The sequence below is a fragment of the Varanus komodoensis genome, unplaced genomic scaffold (assembly GCF_004798865.1).
Source record: "Varanus komodoensis strain SLA01 unplaced genomic scaffold, ASM479886v1 scaffold6_2, whole genome shotgun sequence".
Lineage (NCBI taxonomy): Eukaryota > Metazoa > Chordata > Lepidosauria > Squamata > Varanidae > Varanus > Varanus komodoensis.
Window position 1 is genome coordinate 3995991 of NW_025336346.1, and position 27128 is coordinate 4023118.

General features: G+C 45.8%; 2 protein-coding genes across 5 annotated transcripts in view; one reads left to right on the forward strand and one right to left on the reverse strand.

The window, feature by feature from the left end:
• Positions 1 to 1453: 1453 nt before the first annotated feature.
• Positions 1454 to 25925, reverse strand: CUNH3orf18 (chromosome unknown C3orf18 homolog). The gene is made up of 5 exons (XM_044451602.1): positions 25776 to 25925; positions 16085 to 16487; positions 14940 to 14965; positions 14478 to 14607; positions 1454 to 5586 (listed from the first exon to the last, which is right to left on the reverse strand). The coding sequence occupies exons 2-5, from the start codon at positions 16316 to 16318 to the stop codon at positions 5515 to 5517; spliced, it is 462 nt and encodes a 153-aa protein (XP_044307537.1). The 5' UTR covers positions 16319 to 16487; positions 25776 to 25925; the 3' UTR covers positions 1454 to 5514.
• Positions 25926 to 26010: 85 nt separating this feature from the next.
• Positions 26011 to 27128, forward strand: part of HEMK1 (HemK methyltransferase family member 1) — a 44578-nt gene continuing 43460 nt past the window's right edge. For 2 of the 4 annotated variants that reach the window (XM_044451357.1, XM_044451361.1), the window contains exon 1: positions 26045 to 26135. The gene's annotated coding sequence lies outside the window, so the exon portion shown is untranslated. Of the gene's footprint in view, positions 26136 to 26246; positions 26267 to 27128 lie in introns of those variants that run through there. The other 2 variants (XM_044451358.1, XM_044451360.1) reach the window with 2 other exon arrangements.

The following is a 27128-nucleotide window of genomic DNA, read 5'->3' on the forward strand; positions in this document are numbered from 1 at the left end:
TATTTAAACAAAAAATGATAATGGCCAGCGTGGCGGCAGCAGTGGTACTGGGACATTCTTTGGTTCCACTATTAATAAACCTGTATCTCCAGCTGCACCTTTTGGTTCCCAGTTCTCTTGGATTTTGTGCTTTCATATGAGATGTGATAAGCACAGTGGGAGCTCAGGACATTAGCACATCATAAAGTAGCTGTACTTTGATTGCTTGAGCTGACAACAGCATGCGCTTCCAGGATAAGGGAGGAGAGCGTGCAGCCAACATGGACAAACAGGACACCATGGAATAACTAGCTACTATGATAGATGGAGTGGCTGCAAGTCATTCTTCGCACGTTGGTTTTTAAGGTATCCACCTAAGGTGTATTAAGTATGGATGGCTAAAAATGTAAAGTGGGATTGCAGTGCACACAAACGTGTATATCACAGAGGCACACTCAGCAGAGATTCGGGGTTGGCTAAGGTTCCCTGCAAGGGTCCATCAGGCCTGACTTGCATAACAGAAACATGGCCCTCATGTAACTTGCAGACTTGGTTCCCAACCTGGTTCCCTCTAGAGGTTTTGGACTGCAACTTCCACAGCAGTCCCAGCCACAAAAATCAATGGCTGGGGATAAAAGGGGGTACAGATCCAAAACATCTCAAGGGCACCAGGTTGAGGAAGGCTGCAGTGAACATGGACTGTCCCAAAATAACTCCGACCTCCTCTTTGCCAGGTAGCAAGAGAGTGAGAGATAGAAACCACCTGTCTTGCTTCGCATGCCCTGGTGCTTGTGCTACCTTCTTCCTCACTTTGGAGTAGCCAATGGTAGGCAGAGAGGGGAAGCAGGGACTCTGCAGTTAGCCTCCTTCTGGCAGGTCCATGACAACGTGTTGTCTGGACAAGAACAGTTCACTACGTGCATTGCTGAAACTTTGGAGCCTTTCTACAGAAAGCCAGAATGCACCAGGCCTAACGCTCCTATCAGTTTATTAGGGCTGTGCACCAACCACAAGATTCAGTCTGGGGCTTCAGAAAGCAGCCTTAATTTCTTCGGCTCTGGGAGAGAGAACGGGCCAAAAGCACTGAATTGTTCTTGCAATATGTTACTTCAACTTTCCTCCTGCACTGTTCTCCTTATGTGGAAAAATGTATGGGGATGGGGGAAATGTGTCATGTTTTGGAGACATGTAGTCAATGTCTCCGTGTCCTTTCAAATCTCCAGTCTTCATTTGTTCAGATCTGAATTCAGGCTTTGAACATTCAGATTTGGATTTGAAGACACTCTGCTTCAATAGAGACATTTCCTAGATTTGTCCGAATAATCCTGATTCAGACTCAGGATTCATCTGGATGTAGAACAGACCCAACCATTTCCCAAGTAAACCTCTCCATGCTCAGCAAGTGGGGGAAGAAAGGGACCCAGAACACGCACACTGGATTTCACATAAATATTTTAATAGTATTTCAGATACAGGAACATATTGTAACAGTTATCCTACCATATGCAGATACTTCCAAGTGCCAGGTAAGAAAGGACTGACTGCATTAGAAGGATTCTGCCATACAAGCCTAGAAAATGCCAGCACCAGTCTCTCAGTCAAGTGCTCAGCCCAACGTGATCGGAGAGGTTCCAACAAAGAACGGAGCTTGCCAAGTTAAAGGGTACAAGTAATGACCCATCTTCCTATGACCAGTCATCCCAACAAAGTATGGCACCCTCCAGGTGTGCTGACTACCAATCCCATCATTCCCAGCCACCTCGTTTGGTGTGGTGACTGGGGGTGAAAGGGATCATAGTCTGATGCATATGGAAGGAGGGAGGGTGCCAAGCTGGATCTCTTCTAGCAACGGCCCAGGACTAAAGTGCACATTTGTACCAAGAATGCAGTACGTTAAATCACTCCGCCTCAATGCTTTCCAGTGCCTGAGAATTGCAAGGAGGCACTTCTTGGAGGAAATTGTTGCCTTTAGGAAACACATTCCATTTGCCAGTCACTTTTTGTTTTTAATTTTTTGCTTCAGTGATGGGATTGCTTAAAGGATGAATGCAGTCTCTGAGAAAAAGAGAGAAGAGGGGAAAGGAATCCAGCGCTGTTGAGCAACAGCAGCCCTTCAAAACACAGAGCATCTGGAAAATCAGCACAGTTGTGGCCTGCCGGGGAACTCTCCAACAGTCCAGTGGCAGAGGCCAGCAGTGGCGAAATGGTCGCCCTCCAAAAGATCTGATGTGAACAGACTTGCCAGGTCTGCTGTGAGCATGCCGAATGGCTGCCAACAGAGCAAAGCTATTTCAACGCAGCCTAGAATCAGGACCACTGTTTCTTAGAAACATCACCCAATCACCAGCAGCCTCTATAGCAGGGGTGAGGAAGCTGCATGACCCTCTAGGTCTTTTTGGACTTCAGCTCCCATCAGCCCCAGTCAGGAAAGTCCACCATCAGGATTGATGGGAGTTGTAGTCCAAGGGCATCTGAAGCGGCCCGTACGCCATTCCTGCCCTACACCAGCAATACCAGCAGCCTTGTTGATTTGAGCTGGAAGAAAAGTTGAGTTGCCATCAACTCTGAACTGTGGATGCAGCTACACCTTTGGAATTATTTGAGGGGGCGTTAATTAGTCCCAAAGGCGGAAACTGTGGAGCCAATGCTTGTGTCAATGCATTCCTGTGGGAGGAAGGTATGTAAGTGTGGGAGGGGGTTAAACGGGCTGAGAAGTTCCAATCCATGGAATCACACACCGTATATTCACATAGCCAGTAACATGTGAAATCCACTTCTACACAACAGTTTTAGGGAACTAGACAAGACCCCATTTTTGACTAACAGACTGCATGCATTTAAAAAAAGGATGATTGTATAGCGATAGCACAGATACACAGATGCATGCACGGCATACATCACATCACGAACTCATCTGCATAATATCAGAGATTCAGTCTCAGGTGGCGCCCAGCCTTCCCCTTATGCAAAGCTACTACTGTATGTGAAACAAACCTTTTATCCGGGGGGAGAGAGATGTGGACACACAGTCAGTGCATCTTGGCATGAAAGCCCAGCTTTGCTCAGGCTGAACCTGCCTCTGTCCTGATGGACAGGCCTTGGGCTCTGAACCTGCACTGAGGCGTGCACATGCCGATAAACATCGACACTTACCGTGGCTCATCGTGATTCAGACAGCTTCTCATTCTAATTTTTGAAGCCCAAACCTGTCATGCCCCTCAGCACCAATTCTTTACTGCATGTCGTCAGTGCTTTCTTCTGACAGCTGCCCGAACAGCATGCCTTCTCTGCCTCCTCTATCCAGCTCTGCTTATATACCAGCTTTCCCCAACCTGGTTCCATCTGGATGTGTTGGACTACGGGTCCCATACTTCCCCAGCCTCCTGGTCCCTATGCAAGCAGGTTGGCAATGGGGTGGCAGGCTCCAAAGCACCAGGTGTTGTGCGGGGTATTTGAGGGAGAAAGGAGGTTTAACATTTCCTACGCTTTCAATGAAGGTGCAGGAAATAGGCATGGGCATTTTGATGGAGGACAAGGCAGAAGAGATACAACTTTGATTTTCACAGTGATCATGGTTAACAAGAGAGATTTCTACCACCGTATCTGTGGTTCCGCATTTCCTTTTGCACACCATGATGAACTAATAGGGTGACACCAAGCACCAACAGCCAAGGAGGCTAAAACCAGTTCTCAATATTTCCCATCAAAAATCATTTTCCTGTGTGAATTTTAGTGTGTCATACTGTTATGTGTGTGTGTGGGGGGGGAGGGTTAATGGCTTTCTTGTAGCTATATTGTGTAATGAAGATTTTATTTTCCTTCTTGAACAGCAAAATGGAAAAACAATACAGAAATCTAATAAATACATATATAATAATAAATAGCCAAGGAGGGGGATTAGATGTAGGCAAAGTGACAATCACCCTAGGAATCATGAACAAATGCAGAAGCTGACTGTCACTGCATATCCCTGAGTATGTAAGCCATCACTAGGAAAGAGAAAAATGGACAAGCTTATGCTTTTTATAAATGGGAAGCAAAAACAGAATATTTCTGAAATCTGTCAGTTAAGCTATAAGAAAAGCATAGAAAACATATGGAAAACCATTGCTCAGGAGCTCCCCTCCATCTGCATTACTGTTGTTTTATGTTATATGAATTTGAACTGGGCTCATGCGCAAAAGAACTGGACCAAAACAACCCCAAGTTTGGTCACATCCATTCCTTGGGTGCTGTATTTTAATGAAAAAGCAGAACCTAAATCATCTAAACAAACAAACAGCCCCCAGAGTGGGACAGAAAACTAAAGTGCACAATTTCAATTTATGGGACATAGCCTATTTTGAATAACTTATTTAAATAAATTTGGTTTTATGTTGTCACAAAAGAATCGGAATTTCTTTAGCATGGAGCATGAGATCATCCCCAACACCAAGGTCAAAAAGAGTACTTGAAGCGTAACATTAGACTGTATATCTTCCTTTGCTTGTAACACTCTTGCTTATTTTGGGAGGTCAAGAAAAAAAAAACAGAAACAAAAACCTTGAACGCAGATCCTGGAGAGCAGACAAATTAGATCAGACTTTAAATCCACGCTGTATGGAGAAGAACCAGCTTCTGACTGGTAACATACAGAACAGCACACATGTCTACACAATGTTCTTCAAAAGGGGACTGCTTTTCAGCCAAGGTACATGGTCTTTGGCTGAAGCAAGATGAGCTAAATTGTCTCAGGATCTATGAGTTAATATTGCTGCTCTTACTCAGAAGACTTTTATACCCCCAGTAATATCAATAAGTGCTCAGAAGGGGGTGCATTTTGGACACATGAAATGTGTTTGGACACTTCCACCCCAGTGCTAGAAGTCATGTGGTTCACACCACCTGCAGCACCATCTCCCAAACGTGTCCTTTCTCTAATGCTAGCTGGCAGAAAATCTACCATTGAAGAAATCTAATGGAAATCCACAAGGGAACCTCTGACCCTTGGGATCCCACTTGAAGAAAGTTGCTAGCGCACAGACATGAGTTGGGACAACCAGCTGCACAGACAGGTGTCCTGGGACAATCATATGCTATGACAACATGGTAGACACAGCTGCCCAGACTCCCAGCTCCAGGAAATGACTACCGCAGCATTGACAATGGTTGTCATTTTTTCAGTCTATTGCATGGGGTGGCTTGGGTTAACCTGCAAGACTTTGAAGTTAGGATACTCTGACGACAACAAACCAATGGAGGAAGGCCTTGGAAATGGATGTTCTGGTTCCCACCACTAACCTTCCCTGATTAACCTATCTACAAGAAGCCTCGGATCTTTCAACACACGCAGCTTGTTATCAGTATTACCAATCCAACTTGGAGTGTAGTCTTGTGGGGTTTTTGACCGACAACCAAAGCACCAGCAGTCTTCACACTCCTGGCATACGTTGCTTCCCACCATCATCTCCCCTGCTGAAGTCAATGGACACCATCCATGGTATGTTGCTGATCAGCTGCCGTCATCTCCCGTGTGCCCAGTACAGGAAGCACAGTTCATGCATTGATGGCATTTGCCACATCTGTGAACACAAGGCGACTGGGTCTCTGGAGCACCCCTTGGTTTGTCTACAACAAAAACGGGAAAAAGTGTGAGAGGAGGAAATGCAAGAAATGTATGTGCGCTCGACCTTCATAGGCTTGCTGGTCCTAAACAGTTGAATTAGCTGGGGAAAAGCTGGGAATGACAGTATATTGAGCCAAGTTCTGACAGGTGCGTGTGGTCCTGAAGTCCATGTGCAACAACTCTCTTATCCTCTGATGATCTAGGATACAGGAATTAGTCGCTCATATGAATGTTGTTAGGGGAGAACAAACAGAGTGTGTGGAATGGAGAAGATGATGCATCCAGAATCAGAAGCAGGGGGTTGCTGGTACAGATGTATGTGGATCTAGACCTCTAGGACAGAGGATAGGAATGAATGGGGGCAAGACTTACACCTGGAGAGAGTCCAAGAAAAACCCTTCAAGAACAGGCCCCAAGGACTGGCATTGCTAGTGCCAGCTTTCTCTCAGCAAGCAGCCCTCCTCTCATCCTCACGAGCTTCACACCCCTCTGCTTCAATCAGAGACAGCAGAAGGGTTCCCAGCCCCACTAGGACTAAACTGAGGACAAAGACACAGCCATGTCCAGTCACAACAGCTTCCCGGGAGGAAGCGAGACATGGCACCCTGGCTACAGGGCTCTCCAAGCCTGCAGTCTACACTGAATGATGGACAGAGCAGTACTCCAAACTTGCTGCTTTACGTCCAGCCTCTTCTACAGCAGGGCACTGAAGCACAAGCCCTGTGGCCAGACTGAGCCCATGCAGGGTCCGGGTCTGACACTCCAAGGCCCCTCGGAGAGCCACAGCTGCTTCTGTGCCACGATCCCACAACCCGAAAGGCTGGGATCCTTCTCCTAGGGCTGAGCTACTGGCAGTTTTAAGCTTTTTATCACCTACAGGAAATGGTTGCAGGAGAGCCAGGCTGATGTGTCAACAGTTTGCCGATGATACTCAGCCCTACCTCTCATTTCCATCTACACATCCTGCGGAAGCTGTCAGCTCTTGAACCAAGACCTGCTGGATGTTTGGGGGTGGATGAGGGTCAACAAGCTGACGCTTAATCCAGATGAGAAAGAGGTACTTTGGGTAAGGAAGCCAATAACTTAGGATGGAGGCCTACAACTTTGAATATCTCCCACACTGGAGACATTCCAAAAGAACCTGGACTGCCATCTAAGTGGGATGGTGTAGCGTAGTGTCCTGCCACAGCAGGGGGCTGCACTCCATGGCCTTCATGGCCCCTTCCAACTCTACTATGATTCTAACTAGCTTTAGATGGGGTTGCACTGTCCTTGAAAGACCAAGAGTCCTCCTGAACTCTGGGCTAGCTGGGGAAGTCCAGATTGGCTGCTGTGCGTAGCAGCTCATGCTCCCATCTTAGGCTGATATGCCAGCTTCAGCCTTATCTGGAGAGGAGGAAGCTTGCCCCAGTTATCCCTGCATTAGCGAGGCCCAGGCTGGACCACTGGGATGCGCTGTATATGGTGCTGCCTTTGAAGACAGTCCAGAAGAATGAGCTGGTGCAGAACTGAGCATTGGTGGGTACAAGGCGATTCCATCAGATCATTCTTTTCACTGGGCTAGCTGCACTGGTTACTGGTGTGTTTCTGAGCCCAATTTAAAGTGCTGGTTTGGGCCTTTAATGCCTTAAATGGTTTGGAACCAAACTACTTAAAGGACTGCCTATACCCCTATCTCCCTGCTTGCCCTTTTAGGTCAGTCAGAGAAGCCCACCTTATTTGCCCACCTTTGATGGCAATTAGGCGGGCAATAAGGGAGAAGGCCTTTTCTATAGTGGCCCCACAGTTCTGAAATAAGTTGCCATTATACAGGACCTCTCTTGGCAGGATTTCAGGAAGGCTCTGATAACTGGTTTAATCTGGCCTTCCACGATTATGCTTGATTAGACTGGGTTGAAGCTACAATTTTGTGTTGCAGGCTTTATCTTCTGCTGGTATCTCTTGTTTACTGGAAAGTTTGCCATTTTTATTACTATATTGGTTACTACAGTTGTACCTAGGCTCACAAACTTAATCTGTTCCAGGACTCTGGTCGTGACCCAAATTGGTCATGAGCCAAGTCAAATTTCCCCATAAGGGTCAATGTAAATAAGGTTACACTGGAGAAGGAAATGGCAACCCACTCCAGTATCTTTGCCATGAAAACCACATGGACAGTACCAAAAGGCAAAAAGATATGACGCCGGAAGATGAGCCCCTCAGGTCGGAAGGTGTCCAATATGCTACTGGGGAAGAGCAGAGGGCTAGTACTAGTAGCGCCAGAAAGAATGAAGCGACTGGGTCAAAGCCGAAAGGACACTCAGTTGCTGATGTATCTGGTGGTGAAAGGAGAGTCCGATGCTGCAAAGATCTATACTCCCTAGGAACCTGGAATGTAAGATCCATGAATCAAGGCAAGCTGGATGTGGTCAAACGAGATGACAAGACTGGACATCGACATCTTATGTTTCGACATCGACATCTTAGGCTTATGTTGTAAGCTGCCCCGAGGCTTCGGCGAATGGGGCGGCATAAAAATGTTTTAATAAATAAATAAATAAATAAATCTTAGGAATCAGTGAACTAAAATGGACAGGAATGGGTGAATTTAATTCAGATGACCATCAGGTATACTACTGCGGGCAAGAATCCCTCAGAAGAAATGGAGGAGCCTTCATAGTCAACAAAAGAGTAGGAAAAGCAGTACTGGGATACAATCTCCAAAATGACAGAATGATCTCAGTTCGAATCCAAGGCAAACCATTCCACATCACAATCACAGTAGTCCAAGTCTGTGCCCCAACCACTGGTGCTGAAGAGGCTGAAGTTGACCGGTTCTATGAAGGCCTACAACACCTTCTAAAATTAACTCCAAAAAATGATGTCCTTATCATCATGGGGGATTGGAATGCCTTGGAGTACAAAATGAAGCAGGGCACAGGCTGGTAGAATTTTGTCAAGAGAATACAATGGTCATTGCAAACACTCTTTTCCAACAACCCAAGAGACAACTCTACACATGGACATCACCAGACAGTCAACACAGAAATCAGATTGACTATGTGCTCTGCAGCCAAAGATGGAGAAGCTCTATACAGTCAGTAAAAACTAGACCAGGAGCTGACTGTGGCTCAGATCATGAGCTTCTGGTTGCAAAATTTAGGCTTAAGTTGAACAAAGTAGGGAAAAGTACTAGGCCACTCAGGTATGACCTAAATCATATCCCTGTTGAATATACAGAAGAGGTGATAAATAGATTTAAGGAATTAGATCTGATAGACAGAGTGCCTGAAGAACTATGGACGGAGGTTCGCAACATTGTACAAGAGGCAGCAACTAAAACCATCCCAAAGAAAAAGAAATGCAAGAAAGCAAAAGGGCTGTCTGAGGAAGCTTTACAAATAGCTGAGGAAAGAAGGGAAGCAAAAGGCAAGGGAGAAAGGGAAAGATACACCCAACTGAAGGCAGAATTCCAGAGAATATCTAGAAGAGATAAGAATGCCTTCTTAAATGAACAGTGCAAAGAAATAGAAGAAAACAATAGAATAGGGAGGACCAGAGATCTTTTCAAGAAAATTGGAGATATGAAGGGAACATTTCATGCAAAGATGGGCATGATAAAGGACCAAAATGGCAGGGACCTAACACAGGCAGAAGCGATTAAGAAGAGGTGGCAAGATTACACAGAAGAACTATACACAAAAGAGCTTAACATCCCTGATAACCACAATGGGGTGGTCACTGACCTCGAGCCAAACATCCTGGAATGTGAAGTCAAATGGGCCTTAAGAAGTCTGAGCAACAACAAAGCTAGTGGAGGCGACAGTATTCCAGTTGAGCTATTCAAAATCCTAAAAGACACTGAAGTTAAAGTGCTACACTCAATATGCCAGCAAATTTGGAAAACTCAACAGGGGCCACAGGATTGGAAAAGGTCAGTTTACATTCCAATCCCAAAGAAGGGCAATGCCAAAGAATGTTCAAACTACCGCACTGTTGCACTCATTTCACATGCTAGCAAAGTGATGCTCAAAGTCCTACAAGCTAGGCTCCAGCAGTATGTGGACCGAGAACCACCAGAAGTACAGGCAGGATTTCAAAGAGGGAGAGGAACTAGAGATCAAATTGCCAACATACGCTGGATCATGGAGAAAGCTAGGAAGTTCCAGAAAAACATCTACTTCTGCTTCATTGACTATGCTAAAGCCTTTGATTGTGTGGATCACAACCAATTGTGGCAAGTTCTTAAAGAGATGGGAGTACCAGACCATCTTATTTGTCTCTTGAGAAACCTATATGCTGGTCAAGAAGCAACAGTGAGAACTAGACAGGGAACCACTGATCAGTTCAAAATTGAGAAAGGAGTTAGGCAAGGCTGTATACTGTCACCCTGCCTATTTAACTTATATGCAGAGCAAGTCATGAGAAAGGCAGGACTAGATGAATCACCAGTTGGAATTAAGATTGCTGGGAGAAATATCAACAACCTCAGATATGCAGATGATACCACTCTCATGGCAGAAAGTGAAGAGGAACTAAAGAGCCTCTTGATGCGGGTGAAGGAGGAGAGCGCAAAAGTTGGCTTGAAACTCAACATTAAGAAAACTAAGATCATGGCATCCGGGCCTCTCACTTCCTGGCAAATAGATGGGGAAGAAATGGAGGTAGTGACAGATTTTATTTTCCTGGGCTCCAAGATCACCACAGATGGGGACTGCAGCCAAGGAATTAAAAGACGCTTGCTCCTGGGGAGGAAAGCTATGGAAAATCTAGACAGCATACTACAAAGCAGAGACATCACCCTGCCAACAAAAGTGCGTATAGTCAAGGCTATGGTTTTCCCAGTTGCAATGCATGGCTGTGAAAGCTGGACCATAAGGAAGGCTGAGCGCAAAAGGATTGAGGCCTTTGAACTGTGGTGCTGGAGGAGACTCCTGTGAGTCCCTTGGACTGCAAGGCGATCAAACCGGTCAGTCCTAGAGGAGATCAACCCTGACTGCTCTTTAGAAGGCCAGATAGTGAAGATGAAACTCAAATACTTTGGCCACCTAATGAGAAGGAAGGACTCCCTGGAGAAGAGTCTAATGGTGGGAACAATAGATGGCAAAAGAAGAAGGGGACGGCAGAGGATGAGGTGGCCAGATGGAGCCACTGAAGCAGTTGGTGTGAGCTTGGGTGGACTCCGGGAGATGGTGAAGAACAGAAAGGCCTGGAGGAATGTTGTCAATGGGGTCGCGATGGGTCGGACACGACTTCGCGACTAACAACAACAACAAATAAGGTTAATCTGTTCTGTAACTATTTTTTTAATCAGAAAAAAATATTTATATATTTTTGGATTTATATCCTGCCTTTTTCCTACAAAGGGCTCAAGGCAGCTTACATAATTCTCCTCCTCCATCTTATCCCCACAACAACAACCCTGTGGGGTAGGTTGGGCTGAGAGTCTGTGACTGGCCCAAAGTCCCCCAGTTGGCTCCATGGCCGAGCAGGGACCAGAACCCAGATCACCTGAGTCCCAGTCCCAGCTCTTAACCACTACACCACACTGGCTCTCTGTGAAAAATGTGAAGCAAAGTGACAAACAACAACAAAGATCGTGGCCATCTCCCCCCACCCCGAGCACAAGCGCAGCCCTCTCCCCACCCCCCAGCACAACTGCAATAGCGCTCGTCATCCTGGCGCGCTCGGGGGGGGGGGGACAGGTGTGATCATGCTGGGGGGCGGAGGTGGTCAAGATCGCGGTTGCGCTCCTGCAGGAAAGCTGGGCGCAATCACGGGCACGCTCCTGCAGGAAAGACAGGCGCGATCTTGGCCATCTTCCCCAGCCCCCAGCATGATTGCCAGGGGGTGGGGAGTTGGCCACGATCACAGTCGCTACCCAATGTGACCTGAGTCAAATTTTTTATGAAATTTTTGTTTGCAACCTGATTTGGTCGTGAACTGAGGCGTTCGTGAGCCGAGGTCCCACTGTATTATGTGGATTATACTGCTGCACGCTGCCTTGGGAGGGCTCCTGCCCCAAAAGACTGCCAGTTAAAAAACAAACTCACTCAAATCAATTTGCTACAATGTGTTGGTATTTCTGGTCTTTTGCCCGCTCCTTTTTTGCCTGTGGCCTCACCCACTGCTGAAAAGAGGCCCCCAAGAGCTTCTCCAAAACTGAATGTGGCCCTTGGGCTGACAGAGGTCAACACACCTGCTCTGCAGGTAGCTGGCCCAGCATCCAATTTCCTGCTTTCACCTGCCCTCCTGTCAAATTCTGCCAGTAGCCCTGCAAGGTTTTGGCCTGAAACAGGATAGCTACCCTTGGAGGTGAGCCAAGTATCCGTAGCTCTTCCCAGGCTGCCCACCTTTCTATGCCCACATGCTGCCTGCAAGAAAGCAAAGGGAATGCAGTGCTACACTTCTTCCTCGGCTTTTCTTCCAACCCCCAACATCAGACTAAACTTCCTGAAGACTGATATTTCTACCAGAACTGATTTCATAGGGCTAATCCAGTTGCTCTTAAGATACTTACCTATCAATATAAAAATGAACAGGCTCTTTGCTGGTGTGAGTCTATCCTGTCGCCCAGAAAGCAACCATGATTTCTCTACAGGTCTGCTATAGGATGGGTTCTAGCACAAGAGAAGGGTCTACTCTACAGTCCACAACTCCCATGTAGTAACATACCGGTTCTTCCTGTCCCTGCTGGCTTGGCTTTTGGAGAAAAGTGACAGAGAAATCAAAGAATATTGTGAAATCAAATTTTCTCTCACCTCTTTCCATCAGATTTTTGTGGTGCTTTAGTTTGGTCTGAGAACTTGTATTTGATGCACAACCCTGGTTTGAAACACTAATAATGGAAAATCAGCTGCTTGAATATAGACAGAGTGTCTCTTTCTCAGCACCTTAAAAAACAATATTTTTCCAAACTTTCCATCATATATAATCCTGACTTCAAAATATGAATGTTAGCTTGTGGTAATATTGTATAAAAAGTCCACACACTTCAGCAGTGTGACATGAAGGAAGGGTCTCTAGCTCAGTGGTAAGGGTAGGAAGAGAGAACCTGCTGTCCTTTGGCTGTTGCCAGACTCCAGCTCCCATTAGGTCCAGCCACCATGGTCACTGGCCAGGGCTGATGGGAGCTGGACAGCCCCTTGCAAGCTGCAGGTTCTTCACCCCTGCTTCGCAAGGACCAAATACTAGGGTCAGTCCCAAAGAATTCTACTTAAAGTAACCTCTCCCAATCCAGCACATCCCAAATGCCAGGTTGAAGAATCCTTGGCAGGGGAAATGGGGTTTGTGATCCAACACATCTGGAAGGTGCTGAGCTATAAGGGCTTCTATCTGAAGAGCCTCTGCTCTTCAGAGTAGATATTACTGGATGATACAGACCAGTGTTCGGACCCAGTATATAGCCACTCTGTATGTGCAAGCCCAGAAGCATTCTAGGGACAAAACCAGAAAAGTTCTATCATGCTGGTTCACAACCTGTGGTCCGCAGACCCTTGGGGAGGGGGGCGAGGTCATCACAGGGGGTCCATGAAGGCTTGAAGAAATGTTATGGTTTTTTTACAGTTAAATCTGAACGAATGAGTGAATGGATGAAAGCAAGAGGGAATGGAAAATGGAACGTGTTAATTTTCCATTCTTGTTTTGCAAAACTTGGCTTTTTAAACCTATTGCCTCAATTAAAAACAATCGGGTATGAATCAGCTATAAGGGTAGCTGTCTGATGGCAAACAGCTGCTTTGGTATTTCTGCACACACTGAGAACATGCAAGTGAATGTAGTTTAAAGTGGGACCCACTTTAATGAGGCAGGTTTTCTCTTAAAGACATTTTCTTAACTCAATGGCCCTCTTTAGGGCCACAACAGGGCTGAAGTCTGTTCCAAGTGGTGACCCTGGACCCATAAACAAAAATATACGGTGACTGAACACAGACAAAGGAGAAGGTGAGAAGAATTATAAAAACTTTTCATCAAATTTGAATGTAAAACTTTACATCAAATTTGGAATTAGCATGTCAAATACCATAAAATGGACCATTTCAGCAAAAAAGAATGTTGATACTATTATTTGAAATTCGTATGGAAGCATTTCAATAAAGATATTATAAAAGGAGTGTATACATTAACAGATTAACTTATTTCCCCTTCTCTCCAAATTTGAAGGCCCTTCATGAGAAAATTGGAATAAATATTTGATGCAATCTAGTGCTTTAAATCTTGAGTTAAGTCTTGGTGGTCTGTGACCACAAAAGGTATTTAAAGGGGGTCCGTGGTGAAGGAAAGGTCGAGAACCACTGTGAATAAAATCAGAAACTTGCAGGACAAGTGCCTCGTGGTCTGCAGCTATGACCATCACCCTCCCCTGCTGTCTCTCCAGGTTCTTTTATTCCTAAAAAAAGTAAGGTAAAGGTTTTCGAAGTCCAGTCATGCCTGACTCTAGGGGGCGGTGCTCATTTCCGCTTCCTAGCTGAGGGAGCCAGCGTTTGTTTGCAGACAGTCTCCGTGGTCGGGTGGCCAGCATGACTAAACACCAAAGCGCACGGAACGCTGTTACCTGCCCACCGAAGTGGTACCTTTTTATCTACTTGCATGTGCATGCTTTTGAACTGCAAGGTTGGCAGGAACTGGGACGGAGCAACGGGAACTCACCCCATTGTGCAGATTCAAACCGGGGACCTTTCAATCAACCAGCTCAGCAGCACAGTGGTTTAAACCACTGCGCCACCTGCAGTCCCTCTTCTATTCCTACTTGACATTTAAATTTTGAATTCTTCCACTCCAACCTTCAGTGTGCTTATGTGCATTTAGGGCCCACCCAATACAATCTGGAAGTATTGGCCTACAATCTGGAGGCCACAATCCTGTGCAGAGTGATTGAAAACCAGTCCCATTCAGCTCAGTGACAGGGCATTACCTTGTTCTGAGATGCCTGCAAAGAAGCAGCATCTCGGCCATGCTCCAAGAGCTCCTGTTCCAGTTCATCCTGTTCTTCAGCAGGATCAAAGTTGTACATGGGCATGAGCTGGTGCCGCAGCTTCTCTAGTCTACCAGGGAAAATGGAAAACGAGAGGTCCACCACTGTAAAACTTCAGACCAAACTGCAACATCGACTCTCCAAGATTTGCCCTGCAAACAGTGAGAACATCTTTCCCCAGCCTGCTGACAGCTGGAATCCAACAGATTGGGGAAAGCTAATTTAGCATTGACACCCTCTGGCCAGAGACCATATTGCTTCTGCAATCTGCAACTGGCATTTAAAGTTGCAGAAGAATCCTTGAGACTTCGTTCAGTCCCTGCTGATTAAGCACGGAGGTCAGTATGGGAGACCCCCACCCCACCCAATATAAAAACCAGCCCAAGAGAAAGGAGCACTCACCGTTTCCGCTTCCTGATGTACAAAACCTAGTGCGAGAAAAGACAAAAATTGTTGTTGTAAGCTGACTTTCAGCAAAACTCCTGCTGGTCTAGACCACCGAAATATATACTCTGAAAAAGCTAGCAGTTGCTCACACTTTATACCAGTTTCCTGGGAAAGGCAGGAGAGTCTGGGAAAACATGTGAATTAATGGACAATGCTCTTCAGCACTGGGAAAAACAGATGAGGCATCCCATTTGTCTTTGCCTCACGTGCATCTGTACCAAGATGTCCGGGGCAGCACACTTGTGTTCCCATTGCTGAGGCACACAAGCGGGAGGCTGCGACAGCACACATGTCCCACTTGCAGGTTCCCTACAGGCAGCTGGCTGGCCATTGTGTGAATAAGCACTGGACTAGAATGCCCTTGGTCCAATCCAGAAGGGCTCTTCATAGGTTCTCAAGAGTTAAGCACTTCCCTTGTAACCTGCGAGTTTTTCCTATGGCATACTCACAATGGATACTGCACCTAATAGATTGTCTGAGCATACACTCATGTGATGTAGGGGCATGCACAAAATCCTTACTCGTTCCAAAATAAAAAACACAAAAAACATCAAATGAATAAATAAATGAAAGCAGACAAAACTCCCCTGAAACAAATAGGAAAGCAGGTGCAGGTATGCATACTTCAAGCTCCTAAGTCTGTAAGAAATTGCAGGCCGTGGGCACCTGAACATAAGTTGTTCGCTGTATCACTTCCTAATGTATAATAATTGATACGGCTGTAATTGAGTCAATCTTAGGGCCACAGCAGGTTGACAAAGGTGCAGGCAGTCCTTCAAGCAACCCAGTCCCAAAGGATATTGGCTAGATCTACACTGCCAACTTAGACGGGTCTAATAGGTATTCACTCCCCCTATGGGATGGCAATTCTGTGATGAGAGAGGGGCTGTGGATCTCCAGTGGTACCATTTTTTGCATGCTGACTAATTTCCAAGATTCTTTGGAAGAAGCCAAGAAAAGTAAACTACAGTATTGTATGCTAGAGATATATCCAAGGGCTGACCCAACTTTAATACTAAAAGTAGGGCACAAAAATGCTTGAAGTGGAGCTCCAGTTCACATCCTCCCCATCACAGCCTCACCAAACAACGAAGTCTTACCATAGCAACAGCTAGCCCAATCACAGTGATGATGCCAAAGGACAGTAACATGGTCCCCATGCCAGGACTGTTGCTGGCAACATCTGGGATTTTGGTGCCATTAAAGCTGCTGGTCTCAGGAGTCATCGTAGCAGTTTCTGACCCAGTCCCATTGACAGATGTCGCCCGGTTGGGCTCAGAGGTGGCTGTGCCACTGCGATACAAAGTGTTGACAGTGGATGTGCTGTAATTCATTTTGGGCCAGATTCTATTGTCCTCTTCTGCCTGAAGGGTGTCTTGAACTGCAAAGTTATTAACTACAAAGTCATCAGCTCTTCTCTTCCGTCAAGAAGCTCAATGAGAACACTGTTTTCTTGCATTTTCTTTAGTGGCTCCAGTGAAAAGATGTCCTGTTGGCTAAACCCTAGTGGGAAGGGAAAAAAAAAGACTCTGACACTGGCCTCCCCCAAGTTATCATTAGAGCAACCCTATAGAATAGGTTGGTCCCCTTATGCCAACACTGCAGATGGAGACCTGTGGGGTGGGCTGGTTGCCTACAGCCAGTGGGATGAATGCAGGGCTTGAATGCAGATTTGAACCAAGGTTGTACTTCTGCTACCCAAGCCTTAAGGATGACAGCAGATACTATAAAGATATACAGATGTGAGAAGTGCACTCATAAGGAAAGCGGATCTGCTGGTGTACCCTGAGACCAACCAGGCAGCCAACTGACCTAAAGCAGCCTCACATGAGCAAGCCTTATAGAAATATCACGTGCGTAAGCTTTGGGTCTAGACGAGTACGATACCCTTTAAAAAGGGAACTGCAACTTGATTTATTTGCACACGTGAAAATGCCGTGGTCGGATGCTGTGGGGCTGTTCTATTCTATTTATTTACGGTAAGCCGTCCCAAGACGTTCTGTAGGGGACGGGATAGAAAAGCTTTTAATAAATAAAAAATAAATAAAATTATCTTATGTTTTTGCTGTAAATATTGGTTCCTGTTTTTGTATAGACATTAATAATTTCATCCTTCTTACTGTCAATATATATGCTATGCATACTAAATATTTGTGCTAAATGTATTTTCTCTTTTTAAAAAAAGTTGCTGTAAAAGCTGTCGTGAGCTACAGAGGATCTCAGAGTACTTAACAGTGCAATCCTATGCATGTTTACTCAGAAAAGGAAGCAAACCTATCTCAGTTCAATCATACTTGGTTCCAGGTAAATGTGTAAACAATTGTGCCTAAATCAGTTTTCTATTTAGCAGCTTGCCTGGCACCCATTGACAACCAGGACTTTCACGCAGGCAAGTGTACAGGCTGGTGGGGGAAGGATGGATGGATCTATCCATCTCTTATCCACCAGTTTATTTAGTTTCCAGGCTAGGTGCAGAGAAAGGCAAGCCTATTCCATCACACTATACACAGAAGCCAAGAAAAGCAGTAGCAAAATAAAATATATCATGCTGTCTTCCTTCCGTCAGTCTACTGAACAGAAGGCAAGGTTTGTTTGTTTTCTATTTCTGGCCTTCTAAGAGGCTAGCAGGCTGCCTTTCCCTAGTGGCTTTTATAGCATGCAAATACAGGCTACTGGCCACATAGCACCATGCTTTTGCAGGTTAGTAACTTTTGCAGGTTAGTCACTTCTGCCACCTTAAGAAGCTAGCCGGAACCTTCAGTCAGGTGAGGAGGAAGATGTATGTGACTGTATTGCTCTCCCAGTTTAAAGGTGGAATGGGAGAGCAATTCTCCCATCGCTGGCCCATTCTATAGCCATGGCTGGGTGGAAAGTAGGTCTCCAAAACCTTTGGACTTCAACTCCCAGTAGTCCTGAGCATTATTCATGCTGGTGGGGGCTGCTAGAAATTGAAGCTGAAGCTCTGGGAATCTGCCTCCTGCCCACCCTCTACAGTAGCAATCTAATTAGGAGGGTCTAATTACATAAGGAAAGTTATGGACCACCATCACTGAGTGAAGTACTTCACTAAAGATGTTAACCAAGATGTGCTCACATCAATAGGTACAGAAATTCTCTATTAAAGCTCAGCCTTGGCATTGGAAAACTCTACACCTATGGTTGGGATGGATGGATTTAAATGCTGGTGTTTATTCTCACTTCTACCATAACGTCCAACATAAATAGTTCAAAAACTGACCATGAACTTGCACTGTGTGAAGGAACACTTCCTTTGACATGAGCTGGCACCAACAAAAGAACATAACTTCTTTTATTTTGAGAGAAGGGGATTATATCCCCCACCCCACCCATCTCTCTCATATATTGACTTTATATCAGTTTCTCTTGAATTGCTCCTAAAAATCCTTAATGGTCACACTTTTTCCTGTTCCACCCCCCACAATATTCTTCAGCTGTAAAAACTTCAGCTTAAAAACTGAACAGGCAAAAACCAGGAAGGCCGGATTGTACCCTATGCAAACATATGCAATGGTCATAAAATGAGATTTACTCTGAACACCGATGTCTTTTATCACGGCACTTACTCTCTACGGAGTGTGTATCGTATTGCAGCCTTAGCCCTCTTTTCATCCTTCCCCAAGCTTTATTACTAAACACAGGTATTTGCCTTAATACTGCTGCACCTGTCAACTGAAGTAGCATTTTAGAAGAACTTTTAACCATTAACACAACTATCTTTCATACCACATCAGTCACTGCACACACGCAGTTGGGATGCTTCACCCATTATTTCACCTGGATTAACACTCTGCCTCATGTGTCACGCATCTGCCCAGAGATCTGGGGCAAAAACTCTGTCCCAGAAAACTGCTTGAGAGTATGAAGCAAAATCATGCAAAACATGGCTGAACAACTTGCAGCCCTCTAGATGTTTTGGCTTACAATTTCCATCAGTCCTAGCCAGAATAGTCAAAGGGAGTTGTAGCCCTCCAGATGGTTTTGGCCTACAAGTTACCCACTCTAAAGGAAAAGGAAAGACAATTTGGACATGTTATAACAGAGTGGCAGAAGCTGCAACCTGGGGCCAATCTGCCCCTCTAGCACTGTCTCCAACTTGGGATTTGGGAATCCAAATACATCCTCCTCAAATAATGTCTATGGCAGCAGAATCACTTCTTTTGTTTCTCTAAACACTTCATGGGGAAGGTGGCAGTATGAATGACCAACAGACCCACCTTAAGATCCTGGGGCATATTTTCTCATGGGCTTCCACCACTGTGATTTGCAACAGGGCAAAGATGGAACCAGGAAATGGACCGTTTTCCAAAGTCACTACACTTCACTATGAAAAAGCTTTAAACTGGATTTCAAGCATTATAATAGCCTAGACCCTACTCCTTTCCTTCTGAAATTTTAAGTGTCTTGCTTGAGGACATCTCAGTGGTCTGTGCCATTTTCATACACATTCACCATCAAGTAAAAAAAACAACACTTTTTCTCTCTCAGTGTCTGAAAGGATCCGAAAGCAAAACACTTCTCCTCCTCAATTGGAGAACTCACCTTTCACATTAAGTGCTCTATCTACTTTTCCGAAACGCTGTTTGCTATTTTTTTTTAATTTAGGGACACCTCCAGGCTGCATGTAACTTTCAGAACAATGGGCCACAAAAATATAAGGAAATAACTATATCTTCTTTTGGAAAACCTCAAAAAGTCAAGCTGCTCTTGTACAAAAAATCCTGTGGCTATCATTCTACTATCTGACAGATGTGATCCTTGCAGTTTTCATCCGTCTGCCAAGAATTTTTTAAAAGCCTTTATTGACTTTTCTCTGAAAAGCAAATCAAAACGTTAAGGGACATAACCCCTGTACTCCTATTTTTATGACACGGAGCTGGTGTAAGCCCCTTCCTAAGGCGCACTGTGCCTGCATCTATCATCCAGATGGCTCACTTTGTCACACCTCAGGCACATCATATGAAGGCAAGACGGTCTGGAGAAGCCAATCATGCTAGGGAAAGTGACCGCAGAAGAGGAGGAAGACCAAATATCAGATGGATTGACTCCATAAAGGAAGTCACAGTCTTGAATTTAGAAGAGCTGCAGGTTTATCATAGATACGACATTCTGGAGGGCTTTTGTTCATAGGGTCAGCATTAGATGGAGATGAATTGATGGCACATAACAACAACATTACTCAATTCAGACCAAGAGAAAAAAGTGTTTTGTTTTGTTCTGTTTCCCATAACAACCAAGAGGAAACACAAACCCTCTGCTTTCTAAACCTTGACTTGGGTTCGGGACTGAGTCAAAGTGAACCAACTCCAGATGGGTCTGAGCAGATCAGGGATGCTTTCCAAAGCACCACCTGAGGTGCAAGTCAAAGTAGCTTTGTGTGCATGTGTGCGCACTTGCATATGGGTGTGCATGCACAAATTACAATTCTGTGTCCCAGATCTTTTAAGCACTTGCAAAGTCCCTGCCAAAATAATATTTCATCCTTGGGCTGGAAGAGGTTCAACATCCCTTTTTTATAGTATATGCATGATTTTATTTTCTCAAGAAACCTTCCCCTGCACTGAGAATAACACAACAGAATGGACATTCCCCAAACTTTTTAAAAGGCACAGCTTGTTTTTGCTTATCTGGGGCAGCCAGACTCTGATTCTGCAGAATGTCTGCCTACTTACCAGCACCATGCAGCAAGATGCACTTACTGGCCCTCCAGGAGAAGAGGAGCTTCATTTGGGCAGCATTATTCTTATTTGGCAGGGAGAAGTTCAGGAAGCATCACTTTGCAATTAAGTCCAGCTTCTCTTCCCCCACCCCCAGCCACTCCAATTTCATTCTCCCTCATGATATTACAGAGTAAGGCAAAGCAGCCCTGAAGGGAAGGGCGTGGAAACGGAATTCTGAGCTCTAAGCAGCTAATGCAATAGACAGCATGCAAGGTTGGAACATTATTATTTGGAGCCAATTTGCAAGGATAGCCAACACTCCTGCTCTCCATCAGTCCCTGTGGCCTGCCCAAGAGGTTAATCCTTCTAAACCCTAAACAAAACCATGACCTTAACAGATACAGACATGATTCCCAGCCAAGGAGGGGGCCAGTCTCCTCCTAGTTCTTGACTTCCACCTCTGACTGGGAAAGCAGCCCTCAGGCCAAGAACGCGGCAAGCAGGGAAGAGGGAGCTTCCCCCTCCCCGCGACTAGGGAATTCTCCCCCCGCCGCTCTTCGTCTGCAAGCGCGACCCTCGCTTGCTTCCCCTCCCCAGAACTTGGGAGAGTGGCAGTGACGGGAGCGTAGATGAAGCGTGCTGGCGGAGATGGGATGATTCTGCCCTCCTCTCCTTTGCAGAAAGCCGGCTTCAATGGCTGCCCGGGGGGACCTCAGCAAAGCCCGCTGGCTCGCGGGAGGCAGGGCGGCCTCGGACCTCTGGGGCTTTGCTGCTGTTCAGGTTACCTGCACCGGAGGGCAGGAACGGCGGCGGCCGCGGCTACGGCCAAGGTCTTACTTGCCATTGTGATTTCCAAGATGCTAGGAGCAGCCCGACCCCCTCCCGTCGCCGGCCGTCTTGATGTTCTGCTTTGATCTCCTCTTTTCCTGCGATTGGGTACCGGAGGACAGCGCTTTGGCTCAGGATTGGGCCGGGTCTGGTGTCACTCACAAGGGGAGGATCACTGCCGCAAACTCGGAAGTTCGGCAGTGAGAAGCTGCGATTTGCGCGGGCCTCGCTGCCAGCCGAAGGGAGCTGGCGTGGCCGGCCAGGTGGAAGAGCCGCCTGCTTCTCTTCTTCACAGTATTCGCTTCTTGGTCCACCCTTGCCAGGGTGAGCCCGCCATCCGGTGCGAGCAGCTTTTATTTTTTGCAAAGTGGTTCTCGCCTAGAAGGGTTGTCAAGTCTACTTTCTACAGGTGCCCTCCAGTGGTTTTAGTTTGCAGTTCACAGGATTCCCTGGCTGAGGTTGAAGGGAGTTGAACTCCGAAACACTGGAAGGACCTGGTTGGGGAAGGATGTACTAGATGATGCGGTATTCTTGTTTGAACTGCCTTTTCAAGGTGGTCACTCTGCACATGCTCAAAGGCATCATGCCACAGTTCATACGTTTCCTCTGAAGACAGTATCCTATGGAGAAGGGCAATGGTTTCCAAAACACTACTGTTCCCCTTCCCACCGTGGACATGGGTCATAAATTAAAAGCAACAACAACACACTTCATGAAGAGTTATTTATTTCATCACAAATGTTCACCATCCTACAGACCACAATGATTAGGAAATGGCTCAACAGGAGAATCCTCACAGCTGAAAACATTTTAGTATGCAATCCCATACTTACTGAACTGGGAGTATGTCCCACTGATGTCAGTGGGCCTTACTTCTGAGTAAACATGGATAGGATTTCCAGACAGGCACTGTGTAAGTCTGCAGCAGCACAAATAGCCAAGTCATGTGACACCTTAAACACAAACATATGTATTCTACCAAAATCTTTCATAGACACTGTCCATTTGTTCATCTAATGAGCTGGATAATGTCTATAAAAACTTATATATTAGATTCCACAGAACTCTTTGGTGGATATGTTTGTACTTTAGTCGTTAAAGCTAATGATGCTCCTATATTAGTTTTTGTGAATATTAAGAGTCAACCTTTGATCGTGGACTATTTCTGAAATATAGACTATATGTCCTCCAGATGTTTTGCACAGCAGCTTTTATTCCTTTTTTTATTTCTGTAACACCCAACAACAAAAGCTCTCTTGGCAGTTCACAACAGTTCCTTGATATAATATGATAAAGCACCATCACATTTTTCCACCCAGCAACAGCATCTCTGTCTTGTCTGAACTGAGCTTCAGCGTATTAGCCCGTTTCAGGCATAGTCTCACCTGATGGGATGAAAAGGAGAAGCAGAGCTGCATGTCATCAGCATACTGATTGCAACACACTCCAAAACTCCAGATGACCCCACTTGGTGTTTTCATGTAGATGTTAAATAGCATGAGGGACAGAACCAAGCCCCCAGGAACCCATGCTAGAGAATCCACAGCAAACAATATTCCCCAGACACCAGCTTCTGGCGCACTCCCCCATACATACACACGTGGTCTCCCAGCTCAAACAAATGCCCCAAGAATACCAGGATGGTAATGAAAGCCACTGGGAGATGCAGGAGTATCAGCAGAATCACACCTTCTCAGGCTTTTCCTTGACACAGGGCAACCAAAGTTGTTTCCATGCAAGAACCTGGCCTGAACCTGACTGACATGGATCCAGAGAATCACTCTCATCCACGAGTACCTGGAACTAGCTGACTACTACCCACTCAGACTGTATTTGCCACCAGCCTACAGTTGTCGATATCCTCTGCTCCAAAGATGAATCTTTCAGGTGTGGTCTCGCCACCACTTCTTTCAGGCGCCATGGGACCACTCTCTCTTACAAGGAGGCATCGATCAGTTCCCTGGCCCAATTAGTTCTATCTGACTGTTGACTTTTATAAGCTAGGAAGGATAAGAATAATGTGGAGATGTGACTGCATGACCCCATCCAAGCACCTCATCAATGGCCTCAAGCTGTATGAACTGAAACTCTTCCAAGGAAACTGTACCTCCGAGGACCTCATGTAACTGTGTAACACTGGCATCTAAGTCCTAGCCAATGCCAGAGATTTTGTCCTGGAAGTGCTTGGCAAATATATTACAGTGCAACTTGAACAAGTCTAATATATCCTTAGGGAATAGCATAGAACAGGCTCTGGACTCCCTTGAGCAGCACAAAGAAGACTGGATAGAAGCAGCATAATGTTGTTTCCTTGCCACCTTCACTACTCCTAATTATGCATGATTACAGGCACATGCCATGGTTTGACTGCATCCAGTAGGAGCTTTTCTCCATTTGTACTCAGTCACCTGTTTTGCTGCTTCACTCTCCACTCCAAGGTATACCATGGAGCTATACAAGCTCTACTACAGAAAGGGTGCTCACAAGTAATAGTGTCAACTCCCTGGGTCATCTCTGTGTTCCACAGATCAACCAAGGTTTTAGCAAGAGCACCTGCTACATCATTTGGAAATCTCACCACTGGAAACAGTCTGGATCCATTAACTTCTAGAGTGAGGCCATCTTAATAGGTCCTCCACCCCTGCAGTGGGGATAGGTTTCCCTTAGTCAAAACTTCAGCACACAATGATCAGTCATGACAAAGGGATCCTATCTTCTGAACAACATCTTCATGCTTGACAAAAAGACCAAGTGTAGAGTGTGCCCTGCTGCATGTGTTGATGACATGCTGGGACAGTTGTTACGGTAGGCATGAAATCCTGAGTTGCCCCAAACAAGATGCCATCAGCATGAATATTGAACTCCCCCAGAACCAACAGCCTGGGGAACACCAGCACCACATCCAAGACCACCTCTGTCTGCTCAGGAAGGGAGACTGATGGATCAAGGAATGAGCAGTGTACAAGCAGAATCTCTAATTCATCTCATTGGCTGAACACAAGATGTAAATTCTCCAGCTCAACAGTCAGACAGACAGGGTGCCTTGAGAGAAGAGACAGAATTCTTACAGATCATGACAACACCCCTCCCCAGTCCTGAAGTCCACCCTGAATCTATACCAAGTATCCCAATAGGCACAATTGGGAAAGGCTACCTCATTCCTGGTTGCCTAGCCCATCTCAGTTACACATGTCAGAGCAGCTGCCTTATCCACTATGATACTGAGGACGAGGCAGGTCTTATTCTGCACTGATCTAGTGGCAATATTGACTATTGCCCATACTGACTGGGACTGAAGGAAACTATAGGTCAAAACATCTGTAGAGCAGCAGGATGAAAAGGCTTAAACTAGGGTGGACAATTTATGGTGCTCCAGATATTATGACTTACAGCTCCCAACCTTAATCAGCACTGGCTATACTTAGGAAAGATTAGAGCTGTAGCCCAAAATACCTGGAGCACCATAAATTGCTCCCCCACTGATTTAAACGGGATGAGGCCAGATTATTTGAAAATGTGTCTTGAACCATACAGATGTGCCCTGGTCTTGGAAGCCCTGTTTAAGAGCAGGTATGCTGGCAAACACATGGGCCTAGGCTCCTCAGCTCTGGCTTTCCCTTCCTCAGCAAGTGTGCCTCACATTCTCATTAGTTTCCTTCAATGCTTTTTACTGAGAATCACACTGGCCTAATACTTTAGTTTTTGTTTCATACATGGTATTGCAAACCACCTTACATGATCTTATGACTAAGAAGATCATCCGAACCCAAGGTCTACAGCAACAATTCAAACATCAGAACTAAAGCGTTTGCCATTTGCTGAGTTGGACTCTTAAATTTCATGTTGGTTTGCAGCAGGCCAATAATCAGCCTAAAAGTTTTGGGGCAGTTCATCTGGTTTGCAGATCCTTTAATGGCAAAAAAGTAAACTTTTTAAATTTGTCTGTTTAAAAAATGGCAGAGAAAATGTAAGAGGAGCAGCCACACCCCATTCGCTACTGTATACAAGCTCTGTTCTTATGTTTGCAAAGCTCGGATAGCTAAAAACTGTTTTTAACACAATGCAAACAGAACACTAACCAAGAGATAATAACAGAAGATGTCCCTTCAAAGAACATACTGAGAAAGAAACAGCAGCCCCGTTAAGGTATAGGACGAGCATCACTCTAGCGGGGCTTTTCCAGGCTCAGCGGCTTCTCCACTCATGCGGGAGGGCGGCGGACTTGCTTTTCTGGGGTCAGCACCATGCTGCAACCCGGCCAACTGCAGAGCACAGCGGGACTTACCGAGCAAACTGGCAAACGGTCGGATGGCTCGACGCCACCATGCACGGTCGACTTCGCCGCACAGCGCCTCTCGTTCCTTCGGGGGACCTGCTGCAATCAGGCCGGGCTTCCACGCGGGGTCTCCCTCGTCCCTCTCACGCCGCTGTCGCTCTTTCCCCGGGCGCGGAGGCGTCCCGGAGGTGGGGCTCTGGCTCTCTAGGAACTTTATTCCGGCATCGTCGTTAGCCCTACAGCCGCTTTGCCTGCAGCCCTAACCGGAAGTGCGGCGCTGGGGCTCTCTTTCCTCCGCTCGGTGGTCTTTTCTTCTGCTTTAAGGGACCGACTCGCCGTGCGTAGCTTAGCGCATCTGTCAGTTCACAGGTAAAAAAAAAAAAAAGCACGCCGGACTTCATGTTACCAATCTTCTCACCTGAGGGAAATGCGCACATTGCTAATTTCTTCCTTTCTACCCCACGCCCAGCCGTTAAGTAGGAGATCATTTTTAGGCCCCGGTTTGTTTCCTTGATTTATTTGATACTTGTTGCGATACCTCTGCCTTTATGTTTTTCCTCAGCTGTATGGATTAGTTCCCAAACGCGGCGTGAGGGCAGGAGATTTCTCAAAATGTGGTTGGGATTAAACTTGAGAAGTTAGGTTGTAGTTTTGAGATTGGAAGACCATAAGGAAGAAGGTCTTTCTTTTTCCCGTTTCGTTTTTGTTTATTCTGTTGTTTCTGCCTTTGAAAAGTCCCATTCGGGCATTTTGATAGCGTATATAGCAAACTTGGCAGATGAGCATGCTAGCTCAGTCCTCAGCACTCTACGTGTTGCAGCCATCAGAAAAGTTATGCATGGGATGTACATTGCAGAGCCTGCACAGAGACAGCGGATCTCTCGCAAATCCATTGATGGAGGTGCTGCAGAGCTAACGTATGCCCTCTCCATTTGTGTATGTGTTTGTTAGGCTAGGGCTACCGTAGATAGATGGTGATACCTTCCAAAGTGAAAGTGGTAGTATGGTAAAGGCAGGCCTCAGTGATAGAGGCATTCATGCTTCATCCAGTATCATCTCTGCCCCTCAGGTTTCTGTGGTAGTTCCTGTTCTATCAGAAATGGAAGCAACTTGCTCATCCTTGTTTCCCCTTCACATGTTCACTCTACTGAATACAGTCGACACAGATGCACAAATATGACTTGCAAAGGAAAAACAATAGCTATCTCATATCATTTCCAGGTGCTATAAATTATTTTGTGTCTTGCCAATGCCCATTTCTGTTTCCTAATTATTTGGAGAGATTAGAATAAAGATCAAATCCATGTGTTTCCTCCAAAAAATAAAAAATCCATGCATTATTTCTAATACTTGTTTCTACTT

What these genes read in the sequence shown, in the direction of transcription:
- CUNH3orf18 (XM_044451602.1), bottom strand. Translation starts at nt 16,318, where the DNA reads ATGAATTACAGCACATCCACTGTCAACACTTTGTATCGCAGTGGCACA. An exon ending in TACATCAGGAAGCGGAAACG is followed by an intron (nt 14,608 to 14,939) that starts GTGAGTGCTCCT and finishes TTTCCCTGGTAG; the next exon opens with ACTAGAGAAGCTGCGGCACC. An exon ending in TGCAGGCATCTCAGAACAAG is followed by an intron (nt 5,587 to 14,477) that starts GTAATGCCCTGT and finishes TTTTTGTTGTAG; the next exon opens with ACAAACCAAGGGGTGCTCCA.